Raw genomic sequence first — 14,208 nt, 5'->3', positions numbered from 1 at the left:
TATAACGTAGTTCGTTATTATCGCATAGATGTTTGCATTGCTTTAGGCGACGTCGTGTGCCGGGGCGTTAAGTTCTTCTAAAGATGTACTCTATATCATTTACTGTACTCCTGAAATCGTTTGTGCGAATTTATTATGATCGATTAGGTGGTTCATACGTGAAAGCATAATCAACACATTACTAATTCAAAAATATCTGATGATACGATCGCTACTATCTCACATGACCTTGCTGAAGGTTGCATGAAAATTTCATCAAATTTGATGCGGGCGTTTTGAAGTCAATCGACCTTTGCAAAATAATCTTGCAACACCAGAGGAATCATAAGAGCGTTGCGGGCCCTTTAATTTAATAATATTTTAGGTATTTTTTACACTCTTAAATTTTAAAATGTAATGTCTCGCGGGGCTTGTAATGGCCAACAGTGAAAGGGTTTTTCAAATCTTTCCTCTTTATACTATAGAAGGAAGATATTCAAAATAAGAAAGCGCTAAGTCCTAGCGTGGCTGACTGCTTACGACTTGTCAATAATTATCGGTCACTGTAATAATAGATTCGCTTTTCTCTTTCATCTTGCTGTATCTCCTTCCTGTATGTTCTCTCTCGAACGCTTGGTTTGTCTATACGCTAATATACAGTAACTGTATGGTGTTATTGAATTTATAGACTGCTATTTTAAAATTACTAATATAAAACTTGTTTTTCAGTTAGAACTCAATGAATACATTTATCCCACGAAAATAACAAATCATTGACAGTCTTCGTTCAATTCACAATTCTATTTATAAATCGCTAGTTCCTCAATCCGTGCTTTTCACTCCTTGCTGGTAGACTCCTTACATTGATACACATTCATTAATAAGTATTATGCCCATAATTTTAAGGCATATTTTTGGAAAGTTTAATATGTAGTAATTGTAACAATTGCAATAATTGTTTTAATTGTAATAATCGTGTTTTTTTTTTCTGTACTAAAACGGCGAATTTAATATCTCGTAACTTTGCTACATTCATAGTACTTTTTTTTGGTAATTAAAAAAGGTGTATACATTATATTGATTATTGTTTAGTTTTGAATGAGCGACATCTTATCGTCATTTTCCTAATATGCAATTATTGGGATTGAGCAGGTTATCAACTGTAAAGTAGATCCTGTAGATGGAGCCACAACCTGAGAGTTGAACAAGGCATACTAATATTTACGAGCCATGCGTCACTCGATCGTCTGCCTCAGTTGGTAAGAGCGTTTGGACGAAACCCGAGAGGCGAGGGTTCGAGTCCCGCGTCATTCATAAATTTTGGTTACAAATTTAATTTAGATAATTAATCACAAAACTGACGGATGTCATGTTAAAAATAACAAATTGTTTACAAATCATACTGTTTTGTGCAGGTTACTGCCTCCCGGAGCCATACAACACACCGAGACTTCGTGAGGTTGTGGAAAAGTTCATGCAGAGCTTGAGGGATCCCTCTTTACCTTTATTGGAGCTTCAGGAGGTGAGGTTCTTGTACACGTAGAAGGATGTTAGTTATTCCTACGAGGTTCCAGTTTTAACACTTGGATGCTTCTTTGCGCAGGAGGCCGGCTAGGTTATGGGGTACTATAACGGCGCCGTTTTCTGCAGTGAAGCAGTAATGTAACGTAATCACTGTTGTAGCTAGTGCACATCTTATGTCTCAAGGTGACGAGCGCAATTGTAGTGCAACTCAGAATTCTTGGGCGGCTGACCAAAAATTAAGTTAAATAAAACCCTGTTTTATAAAATTTTAAACAACTATTACATTTGAATGAATTAACCGATTTTCACGCAGTTTCCAGTCGATCGGTAAAGCCGTTTAAAATCTATTCCAAAAAAACATTTAGAAATTTTTCTTTCGTAGTTGTTTTGAGATTTCTTAAAATCTACCGGTCTGAATTGTATTCAAAATCTAAGCTTGGTCTTTTGGTCTCAAATGGCTCCAACCGCGATAAAATCGGTCGAGCCGTTCAAAGGTTATAAGAGGTTTACATACATTCACACACAGACACACATGTACAGACGTACGGACACCATCGCGGGAATAGTCAGGGAAGCTTCCTAGGATCTTAAAACGTCGAGATGTGCCAAAAATTCGATTTTCGAAAAACGGGGTAAAACCAATAATTTCCCGATTTTTGAAAATTTTTAAACGGGAAGTTAATAACAAACTATGTAAATCCTATTTTGAACAAAAATATTTGAATTTTGAATGTAGTCATATCCTGCATTAGTTCTACTGCTACATTGTCTAAAAACGTTAACGTTTATTTACAGGTATTATCGTCGACTTCAGGCCGCATCCCACTGTCTGTCGAGAAGAAAGTCCGCAAACTTATGGCTCTCTACGAGAGGAATATCACAAGCGTTCTAGCTCAATTCCCTAGCCAGCAGATAGCCAGCGTCATAGATCTGTACGTATCGTAATGAATTTTGCATCATCCAGTCCCTTCTAAAATAGTTTGAAGTGTAAGAGATAAGTACATTTTTGTTTAAGCTACAACGCTCAAAACATAATAGCATAATATGTTGTATCCAAATAGCTTCTATTCCAGCCTTATTTTATGAAAATTGCTTTCGTTTCTACCTACAATATTTTATAGAAAATACTACCACTCTAACATAGCATAGATATTTTTTTGTCTCATCTGTTGTAACGTTATTCAAAAATATGAAAACATGAATAATCTCGAAATTTTAACAGTAAATTATTAATATTGTTACAGACACGCGGCGTCTCTGTCGAAGCGTGCGGACCGCGACGTTTTCTTCATGAGCACGCAGGCTTTGGTTGTCCTGGTGCAAAGATACAGGTAAATGAGCTGTTTTAGTTTTACAGCCCACGAATGAAAATACTTCGCAGTTTACATTACACCCTGTGCTTCCCCGAGGGATAAAATTAATAAGGAAGTCCCAGGCCCAAAAGTGTCGTAAGAGGCGACCAAGGGTATTCACCAGTGGCATTGGTCCAGATATTGGGTACATCGGCGCCTTATTCTGCCGTGAAGCAGTTAATTTGCAGTTAATCAGAAGCATTATAGTGTTTCGGACTGAAGGGCGCCGTAGCTAGTGAAATTACCGGACAAATGAGACTAAACATCTTATGTTTCAAGGCGACGACCGCAATTGTAGTGCCCCTCAGAATTTATGGGGTTTTCAAGAATGTAATGGGGAGGCCGTATTAATTACCATTAGCTGAACGTCCTGCTCGTTCCGTGCCTTATTGTCATAAAAAAAATGTCAAATATTAATGCTTGAGTTTCAGGCTTCGATATACCCTCGCTTAAATGTCATTGATTGTGGCATCGTCGTGGGGCGGTTCCCTTTCCAAATCTATGGTTTTGTTCCAAACGAATAAATGATTTTTTATTTGGTTTGAGTACCTTATAAAGAAACGCTTACATTACACGTCGGTATGAACCATCCCTATCAGTTTCTGTATCTCATGTACCTTGATAGTATTTGAAATTTTCACAGATGACATATTTTTGTTGCCGCTATTACAATAAATACTAAAGAATAGAATAAAACGAAAACTAATAAATATTTAATTTAATTGATTTTTATATATGAAGTTTTCTAAGATAATGGTACCTACTGAACTCTGCGTGCGCGAGTCCGTCTGGCACTTGGCCCGTTTTTTTACTTTCCATATCAAAATGTCAATTTGTTTGGAAGCTACTATGCCACACGTAGATACACACGTTTATAATATTGGAACGGGTGTTTTGCATCGGTGGTAGAAATACCGGTTTACCGACAAATTAAAAATTTTGATTGTTTTCAACAGGAACGGAATCCGTGGTCGCATGAAGGCAGCTGTACATGACCTTTTGAAGCAGTACTACCAGGTCGAGAGCAACTTCCAATTGGGTAAGTTTCTCGCGGAATTTCTCTTAATTTACAAACAGACAACATATACTAAATTTTTGTAGATATTCTTGAAGTGAAAATTTCGTTACGTTGGGTATTGGACTAAGGGCGTGCGATCAGTTAGAGTTGTTGTTTATACCCAATTCTGATTATAGACTTCTTTCTTCCCCGTAATACTCCTCACAATTGGGATTAAATTTACAGTCAGAAGTGAGGTATATCACTTAAAAATAATAAAATGCTTAGATTTGAAAAAGCGACATCTCGCCTAATATGTAATTGGACGTAATTGTTCCTGAAAAACGTTCCAATCAAATTTTAAGGAATTCGTCTTTAAAGTTTAATAAATATTAGTGTATTCCATACATTTGGGTTGGGCTACTAAGTCATAATGTCATTTAAAGAGAGATATTAGGGCTGCCATATTTTTCAGTCCGTTAATATGAATCACGTGACCAGTTTTGTGTTCTTAACTCAATTTCGACATCATTGTGGTTAGAAACGTTTTTCTGGAATTACGTCCAATTGGGGTTGAGCAGTTATCAACTGTAAAGTAGATCCTGTAGATGGAGCCACAACCTGAAATTTGAACAAGACATACCAATATTTACGGTTGATGCGTCACTGTGACTTACTCTTGCGCTCGGACGGTACCCGAGAGGCGCGGGTGCGAGTCCCGCATAGTCCATAAACTTGGTTGCATTTTTTTACAATATGTGAAGACAACTCGACAGGAGTGAAATGTTCACTCCTGTCGAGTTGTCTTAACGAGTAATATATTATAAGTGCCTCAACGATCAGATAGCCCATACTAGTGAAAATGTGGTCATGAGTGATGGTAACCCATGACACAATACAGTAACAGAACAAGCAGAACTTTAACTTTAGACTAGAGCGCTCGAATCGATGGACGCACACATACACACGTTTTACAGGCTGCTAGGCAATCTTGGGAGAACAAAACAATTGAGTGCGCTGCCAATACTGGTCCAGTTAAATTAGCTGCGCCGCGCCGTCCGCATCGTCAATCTTCTTGTATGTACCAACCCTAGCGCTCCGCCCAGACGTAGATATACATATCAAGGAGACGGCTGTGTTACGCTTCTGTTCTATTACTTGTACTGTATCCATTACGTTCTAACCATTGTGTGGTGTGTACCGATTTTAGCACACACAACCCGGCATAGACTCCCTTTAATTTGGATCCAACAGAACGGCTGCAGTGCTTTTCAACGTCCTAACTGTGTGTAATACTACAGCTAAAAAATTATTGTCTTGTTCTCAGGTTCGTACGACAAATGCGTGATGGCGCTTCGAGACAAATACAAAGATGACATGCAGGCAGTGGCCAATTATATATTTTCTCACAACCAGGTCACTAAGAAGAATCTATTGGTAAGTATTTAATGAAAAAAAAAAAATGATTCTTAACCTCCGATTTGTTAAATGATCTCATGAGATCGGTGACCTTGCCGAGGCGTCCCATAGCTTAAACAAAAGACCGTCTAAAATGATAGCAATCAAAACCAAACGATGTTTTGAAAATATTCAATCACTTGTCAGAGACACGATGAATAATTGTAATTATTAAAGGCAAAACATCACTTGTATGATGAGTCGACCAGCTGGTTGTGCCCCACGGTCAGACACAACCACACATTCGCCTATAGATAACTGCCCCAGAAAAATCTAACAAAATACCTTACATGTCGCGGTACATAAAAACATACTTGTTCAGAGCTTTCTTCCAATTATTCAGTCAAACACGGCTCCTGTTCGTCTGATGTTGCAAGTATGTGAGCGGCGCTGATCACTTAACACCGGCTGACCTACGCTCGTTTCTCCCCCTTTTCCATATAAAAAAAAACGTGATTTAATTCAATCTTTTTTTTTATGCGCCCAAACAAAGGGAAAGGGCTACCCTCCCGGATAACGGCGGGAGGGAGGTGGTGAATGCTCATGCATACCAACGCAGCCTAAGTCTGCGTTGGTTATGTGGGACTCACGTGTAAACCTAGGTGCCTACCCACTAAATACCACCTGCAGTTGGCTTTGGGCAGGTGCCCTCTAAGCCTTCATCGAAGGCGACCTTCTCTTGGGGAGAGAGAGGCGCAAGCGGCACTCCCTATGGAGTATCCGCTGAGATAATTTAATTCAATCCCGAGCAAGGCATTTATATACCCTGCGCCATCCCCTCTCCTCTACTCGCCTCACACTGCACACCGCTACACTAGCGCTCAACAACTCACTCTACTCTTTACGATATGTTTACAATATCATCATCATATGGATCATGAAACCAACAAACACAGCATCAAACTAAGGTTTGAAAGCCATATAAAAGATAAGTCAAGATGAGTCAGTGATTGGCTAACTTAGAGTTAAAATGTTTATCTACCCATGGTTTAAATCCTCTATTAATGTTTCTTAAACAGTAAGCTTATTGCCAACATTAAAACACCCAATATCCTAGTAACCATTACATCATCCAAACAAGTGTTGTAATGAAATCCAGTACAAAATTACAACACTTGTTTGAATGATGTAATGATTACTAGCACTGGCTTTTTTAATGTTGGCAGTAAGGTGACTGTTTCAGAATCTTTTATAAAGGATTCATATTATGGGCGTAGATAAAGTTTTGTATGCGACTGTTGATAATTAGGTATTAAAACACTCATGTGATACTATTATTCCCACCCACTATATTAGTTATTTATGCAACTGTTGTGTAATAAGGGGTATTAAAACACGAACGTGGAGTAAGTGATAATAGTATCACATGAGTGTTTTAATACCTAATTATCAACAGTTGCATACAAGACTTTATCTACACCCAGAATATGAATCCTCTAAAAGATTCTGGAACAGTTAGCTTACTGCTAACATTAAAACACCAGTCCTAGTAGTAACCTAATATCATTCATTACTGATTATATACAAATAAACTAAGTATTTATTAAACAATTTTTGATTTTAGTTGTAATTCATATTTTGTATAGTGCATGCAATTAATATTCACTCGAATATTCAGCGTTTAAAATGAATCGCTCATTTTTTGTAAACAAAAATAAAAATATTGAAGAAAAATGACGGGGATTCGAATAACCTACTTTTTTTTACGGCGCGCGACGTTCTGGTAGTGTGGAACGCACGTAAACGAAAATGTTCTTTTTTTGAAATTCATACAAATACCACGCATCGAGCAATAAGAATGTGGCTGTCTGTTGAAACTCTTTGCACATGAAGGGATCGAAAACATAAACATAGGAGTGTTGTTATGATATTCAGTACAACATTACAACACTCGTTTGGATGATGTAATGGTTATTAGAACATTGGGTGTTTTAATGTTGGCAATAAGCTAACTGTTACAGAATCTTTAATAGAGTATTTAAAGCATGAGTGTAGATAAACCCATATACCCATTATAAACCCACATTTTTGTTTTAATACCCCTTATTACACAACAGTTGCATAAATATCTAAATAAATAATAATATAATAAATAATAAACTGTATTATAATATGTCAACTATGTGTCTCTTTAAATATCGTTATTACTCAGGTGACAATGCTGATAGACCACCTGTGGGCCTACGAGCCAGGTCTCACAGACGAACTGGCTACCACTCTCAACGAGCTGACGTCACTGCACCGCGGCGAGCATAGTAAAGTTGCGCTCAGAGCGAGACAGGTATATTACACTTACAATATTTACTTTAATTCAGATATTTTTTTTGTTTTCAACGCCAAGCCGTACAAATGAAGTGAGTGTAGTAATGTGCAATTATTATTGTGTTAGTAGGGCGCTGTAGCCACTGAAATTTAAAAAATTGAGATCTCTGTTGCGATGAATTGACGAACGCATTACAATCAAATTCAAATATTTTTATTCAAAATAGGGTATTATGTAACTTTTTTTATGAAAATAGGACGTTCAGCTGCTGGCAATTGATACGCCCTGCACATAACAATGCAGTGTCGCCCAGGATTATTGAAAAACACAATAATTCTGAGCGGCACACATAAGTTGTCAAGTGTCATTTGCCCAGTAATTTCACTAGCTACGGCGCCCTTCAGACCGAAACACAGTAATGCTTACCCATTACAGCTTCACGGTAGGAATAGGCACTTAGTGGAAGTCAAAAACTACCGCCCGCCGCGCCGTTGTTGCAATATGTTATGTTATTTTCACTATCTCTATTGAATAGATATAATGTATTATATTCTACGCGTCTATTAGGCATAGTTTTATACAGTACACTTTGAACATTACTGCCACGAAATAAGGTGTTAATTTGAATGAATTTTTTAATTTTGTCTGTTTAAGTAAATGTGTTAAAGTATTCGTAATATATACAACGCCGCTCAGACATATTTTGACGAGCTTTTAATAGGCGATTGGGAGTCTAGTTGTTTATAATACGTCAACGCTATTTAAAAGGTTATATTTCGTTTACTAGGTGTTAATAGCAGCTCATCAGCCAGCGTACGAGCTCCGCCACAACCAGATGGAGTCAATATTCCTCTCGGCTGTCGACATGTACGGCCACGACTTCCATCCGGAGAACCTGCAGAAGCTGATCCTCTCGGAGACCTCCATCTTCGATATCCTGCACGCTTTCTTCTATCACACCAGCGCTGCGGTGAGTGGAATCTTGCATTGCTTAACATTCATCAAAACTTCAAAGTATTAAATAACTTAGTAAAAATTCAATTTTAAATACACTTCTTATGCAAAACTTCAGAGACCTTTAATATTAATAAAATACTATTATTTATATGTGCTATCTATTGGTAGGCCTTAAGTCGGTGCAAGCCCTAAACAAATATATAAACAGCTTACTTACTGTAAATATTAAGTACGTTTGCCCGCTTGGCTTGTTTTGTTCTAGACAAAGCCATCCCGCTCAATGTCACGCGTAGCGAGTGTAGGTACCTACTATTTTTGGCTTGGCACCGACTTCAAAACTATAACAAGTATAACCTAATTATAATATTTTATTAATATCAAAGGTTAAGCTTTGCATAACATCTATATTCAATTCGATTTTTATTAAGTTATTTTATACTTTTTAGTTTTAAAGTCGGTTTTTTTAACATAGTAGGGTTTTTTTTTACTTCGAACACATTGATCGAGAGTGGCTCGTGTGCCCCCACTTGGGCGTTGTATTAGTTGCCGCTTAGTTGTTTACGCCTGCGGTATCTAGTTGTAGCGCAACGGAGACCAATCCTTAATCTAAGGTAAAGCGCTTAAATGTAGGCGTAAACAAAATAATTGATCTTGACAAGTTCATAATGACAGTTGTCAATTAGCAAGTGAATTGAAGCGATAAACGTTGACGGCCTTACAAATAATCTTGGTATAAAATTATACCTAAGAATAAACCAAGAATATTCAAAATGCTTACAAATAGACATTTTGCTTATGATTGGTTTATGCGGACGTATATCGCTTGACATTCGGGTAACTTCAGAATTATCATGGTGTAAGGCCATGAAAGTTTCCAAACGTTTATCGAACATAAAAACGTCGCTTTGATTTTGTTGAAAGTCCTAACATTTCATGTCGTAAATCGCAGGCGATTTAGCAGTTGATTAATTAAAATCGGTCCGTCTGAACACACTGGAACGCCTATGACTGTGAATTTTAATGTCTATATATTAAAAAAACAATCTCATGAATGCATTTAATTGTACTTTTTAAAGTGTTAACAATAATTACTGCTTCTTACGACCGTAGTAGGGTATACATCGAGTATGACGTTTGCATAATCTGAAAAAAACAAATATGTGTGAGTGCCGTATGAAATTACTTTTAAGTTAATTTACTACATATTAACGAATTATATTATTGAATAAAAATACAAATAAATGAATTACTAGCGTCTGAGAACAATTAAAAGAAAAGCAGAAATAACTAATGAATTCAAGGAATGTAAGGAAATTTCGTGATTAATAATATATTCTTTCGAATTGTGAAAATAAATTGAATCGTGACCCACCTTAATGTCATTTTCCTACAGTCGTAATAAACAAGTAGGTCGAAATTCGCTTGAACATAAATTTTCTATTCGTGCAAATATAAACCTAACTGTTCTGGAATTATCGGCAACGTGAGTTATGAATCAATTTTGTCGATGGCACATCGTTCAATACTTCTGATTCTTATAATTTACCTGCGCAGTCGCTGCGTAGTTATTGGCTGTGTTGAACCAATGAACGCGCACTAAGTTTGGGCACGGCCAATAGCATACGCGCTTTGGATAACCGTCTACGACAAACCCGTAACGTGCGATAAGGAACTTCGTGCCAAAATATTAAGGGTATGTTCTAGAGGTGTGTTATTAAAGGTTTTTAAATTTATTTAATTTAACTGTTTTTTGTCAATAAAGGTTGAAAAAACTGTTAAATCATCAACGGGTTTTGAAAAATCGGTTAATGCATTTATTAATAATTTAGATTTTATTAGGTCTTTATTTCGTCAATATAATATCAAGTCAGCGTTTTCGTTCGCAAATTCGTCAACTGTTTTGAATTGAGCTGTTTTCGTGAGGAATTTCTTCATTTATTGCGAGTTACGGGCGAAGACGTTGATTGAATTTATTAGCTTATTATGTTCAACAGGTTTTTTCGTTGAAGAAAAATAGTTAATTCGTTAACGAATATAAAACTGTTAATAAAAACAGTTTATTGATTTAACGACCACCTTTAGTATGTTCCGATATGCACTGCGACCACTGTACAGTGTTACGTCAATTTAGTATACTGTGAAGCCTTTCCTTTATAGCCAGTTATATTGGTTACTATTTAAAACGGAACTCAATTCCGTATACTGTCAGCCGCATTTTTTCACGCAGCATTCAAATGAGTGCATTAAACTTTTCTAGTTCATTAAAAAATAACTGCTGTTGTGGTACTGTCAAATTAAAAATATTTCGGAATAGACTGTAGGTATTGTTTAAAAATCGTTAGGCACTCGAGTGGTTTTGACTGATCACGTGATCAAAGTACTGCGAGTACTTTACCTCGAAAACGCCAGTGCTCACAGTAGAATATGGCGGCGATTTATGACGTCATATATTTCTCTAGGGTACTGCGGCAGTATACTGGCAGTCCATAACGGAACGAATTTTTCTACAGTGACAGCACTGTGCAGTGCTCGCAGTGCATATCGGAACATACCCTAAGTAAATGATTATGTATTCTATAACGGCACGTAACTACACGGCGCCTCAGGACGTGTTGTCTCGCCAAAATCTGGCATGAGACTGATGATCAATAAACGTATGAAGAAGCTATGCAAAGCAATGACATTCTGCGTTTTAAACTTAAGTTCGCTGCAGCGCTGAATAAGATATCGGTGTCACAATGTTGTCTGACCAGCGTTTATAAAGTGCAGCGCTAGAGCGCTTAAAAAGTATGATAGTGCCGGCAATTTCGTGACGTTTACGCGTTTCTTTCAACGTTCATCAACTTGTCGCTTTAGATTTCGTAGAAATTTTATAAACAATGAATCTATTACAAAAGATTTCATTGAGATCGGTCGATTAGTTTAGGAGTTATTAAGGAACATACAAACATACATTCTCTTTTATCTTCTAATATATAAAATTCTTGTGTCATGGTGTTAAACTTTGAACTCCTCCGAAACGGCTTGACCGATTCTTATGACATTTTGAGTGCATATTGGGTAGGTCTGCGAATCGGACAACATCTATTTTTCATCCCCCTAAATGTTAAGGGTGGTCCACACGATTTTTTTTTATTTTTTTGACATTTTTTTTAAATTTCACCCATCTACGATCAAGAGTTACTTTTGTATCGCGATTTTAATATCGGCAATACAACGTTTGCTGGGTCAGCTAGTATATACAGATAGATAGATTCATTATTCATTGACTTACCGAAACAAACAGATCCATGTCAAAGATGAGTATGTTGAATGCTGTGATTTGTAACGGTATCTGAAAAACGTTATATTTTAAATTGTGTTTCACTGAATTCCACATTTCGGCTTTGTTTTTATACGACGTGATTTGTATATACTTATAGAAAGTCAAAGCGTTGTAACGGAATAATAATATGAAAAACAACCATTATTTCACCAAGTAATAACATTTACAGCTCATAATTATTACTGTTTATATGTTCCTCTGGTTAATTTTGCTCTGCCTCCATTCGAGGCGACTTCACGCGAACGAGGGTTTCATAGATTCATTCATTTAAACCGAAGTATTTAGTGAACACCTTTGCAGGAGCACGTTTTAAGGGGAGCTGCAATTGACAGGAGTCGAGATATTATTTGTCATTGTTGTCAGAATGAAGTGAGCGCTATTAGTAGCCTCGCAGGTGGTATTTGCTTTTTTTTATGAAAATAAGGGAGGAGACGTACAGGACGTTCAGCTGATGGTAATTGATAAGGCCTGTCCATCACAATGCAGTGCCGCTCAGGATTCTTGAAAAACCCAAAAATTCTGAGCGGCCCAACAACTACGCTTGTCACCTTGAGACATAAGATGTTAAGTTTCATTTTCCCAGTAATTTTACTAGCTACGGCGCACTTCGGACCGAAACACAGTAATGCTTGCACATTACTGCTTCACGGCAGAAATAGGCGCCGTTGTAGTACCCATAATCTAGCCGGCATCCTGTGCAAAGGAGCCTCCCACTGGTGTTTGATGATGCTGTAGACAGATGGTTTTTGGCAAAATTTACTGTCAGTGTCCTCTTTTTTTGGTACATGGAGTTTAGGGTTTTAATTTGAATATAATTGGCTCCCAGTTGTTATACAAATTTAGCCCGTCTTCTCGATTGAAATGTTTTGAATTGCAATGGCTTTTCTAAAGTATTTTATTTAAATGTGTAACATTCGCGTTAGCCAAATAAAATATTATGCCTAAAGAAGTTTTCATTTCAAAATGATACACTTAAACACACGTACCTGTGCCCTGGCTATCATGAAGATGACCATCTTCCGTATAGAGGGGACGGTGACATGCTCCCAGCCGGAACAGTAAAAGAGGGTCGATGTTTCGACCGACTGAAAAAAAACTTACGCAGGGTAATTTCACACGACCTGAGAATATCTAAGGCTGCATTTAGTGCTCGACCGACGCGACGGTCAGCACTGACGTCGCAGTCGGTAAAGCGTAGCTATAGTACTGCTACCATATGTATTGCTACGCGTACGCGCGTACAGCTACGTCGCGCTGACGAGAATCGTCGGTCCGCTGACGCGCTATGTCGATAAATTTAAACGACGGTGACTGAGCAACTGACAGTACGCGCGTTCGTGACGTCGTAATAAAAATTAGTGTTCTGGCAATTTTGATTATATTGTACAAATTTCTCCTTCAATTTGACGCTTTACAATTATTGGGTAAACATGATATCTTTTCTCCGTCTTTTATTCCGTAATCGTTTGCATAAGTGGTGCGCACATATTAAAGAGGTTCCAAATGATTTTTTTTCTTCGCAATTGTACACGCGCAATCAAGTTTGCTGTCAGCTGAGCACTAAACGCAACATTGTCAAAGCGTATGGCTACGCGCTACGTTCGACCGACGTCAGCTCTCACCGTCGGTCGAGCACTACATGTATGTTAGCAAAATTTTTATTTTGATCAGTTTCTATGATATTAAGTTGTACTATATTTCTATATTTTATTTCAACTGTATTTGTGTAGCTTGGCATAATTTTGTACACTGATAAGTGACAGCCTGATATTGCTTATCAGGTTTGTGCAGCAAACTTAGGACCATTAATTGTCGTGCGATTCTGCTGCTGTTACAACTTGCGATAGAAGACACGTGTCATTACGTGACTTATTAACTGGTGTGTTCTAGTATTTCATACAAAATTCCTATTAGCCTATTTTTTTTTAATGACAATAAGAGACGAAAGGAGCAGGACGTTCAGCTGATGACTAATGATACTGCCCTGCCCATTACTATGCAATGCCGCTCAGAATTCTTGAAAAACCCAAAAATTATGACTACAATTACGCTCGTCACTTTGCGACATAAGATGTTACCTATATATATGTCCAGTAATTTCACTAGCTACGGCGCTATTCAGACCCAAACATAATAATGCTTATACATTACTGCTTCACAGCAAAAAAGATGCCGTTGTGGTACCCATAATCTAGCCGGCATCCTGTGCAACCTAGCCGAGCCTAACAATGATAAATGCCCTAAGACGCCTCTTACAACACCCTTGGGCCTGGGATTTCCCTATTCTTTTTATGCCCCGGGAAAGCATAGGGCGAAACTCACCATGTTCTGCAATTTAGATGAATATCGGCAC

The 14,208-nt window shown here is 37.5% G+C and overlaps 2 protein-coding genes across 4 annotated transcripts in view; one reads left to right on the top strand and one right to left on the bottom strand.

Moving 5' to 3' along the window:
• Positions 1-14,208, top strand: part of LOC126965433 (acetyl-CoA carboxylase) — a 147,856-nt gene that overhangs the window by 83,120 nt on the left and 50,528 nt on the right. For all 3 annotated transcript variants that reach the window (XM_050809039.1, XM_050809040.1, XM_050809041.1), the window contains 7 exons: positions 1,395-1,501; positions 2,299-2,435; positions 2,748-2,834; positions 3,812-3,894; positions 5,180-5,289; positions 7,463-7,591; positions 8,361-8,543. In XM_050809039.1, coding sequence (XP_050664996.1) covers positions 1,395-1,501; positions 2,299-2,435; positions 2,748-2,834; positions 3,812-3,894; positions 5,180-5,289; positions 7,463-7,591; positions 8,361-8,543 — 836 coding nt within the window. The remainder of the gene's footprint in view (positions 1-1,394; positions 1,502-2,298; positions 2,436-2,747; positions 2,835-3,811; positions 3,895-5,179; positions 5,290-7,462; positions 7,592-8,360; positions 8,544-14,208) is intronic.
• LOC126965445 (odorant receptor 13a-like) overlaps positions 9,629-14,208 on the bottom strand; it is an 18,611-nt gene continuing 14,031 nt past the window's right edge. The window contains exons 6-9 of the mRNA XM_050809071.1: positions 14,178-14,208; positions 12,842-12,940; positions 11,805-11,864; positions 9,629-9,673 (exon numbers count right to left, since the gene is read on the bottom strand). The exon at positions 14,178-14,208 is cut by the window's right edge and continues 65 nt beyond it. Of these exons, the coding sequence (XP_050665028.1) occupies positions 9,629-9,673; positions 11,805-11,864; positions 12,842-12,940; positions 14,178-14,208 (235 nt within the window). The remainder of the gene's footprint in view (positions 9,674-11,804; positions 11,865-12,841; positions 12,941-14,177) is intronic.

This window comes from Leptidea sinapis, chromosome 7 (assembly GCF_905404315.1).
Source record: "Leptidea sinapis chromosome 7, ilLepSina1.1, whole genome shotgun sequence".
Taxonomy (NCBI): domain Eukaryota; kingdom Metazoa; phylum Arthropoda; class Insecta; order Lepidoptera; family Pieridae; genus Leptidea; species Leptidea sinapis.
This window is presented reverse-complemented; position numbering and strand designations above follow the sequence as displayed.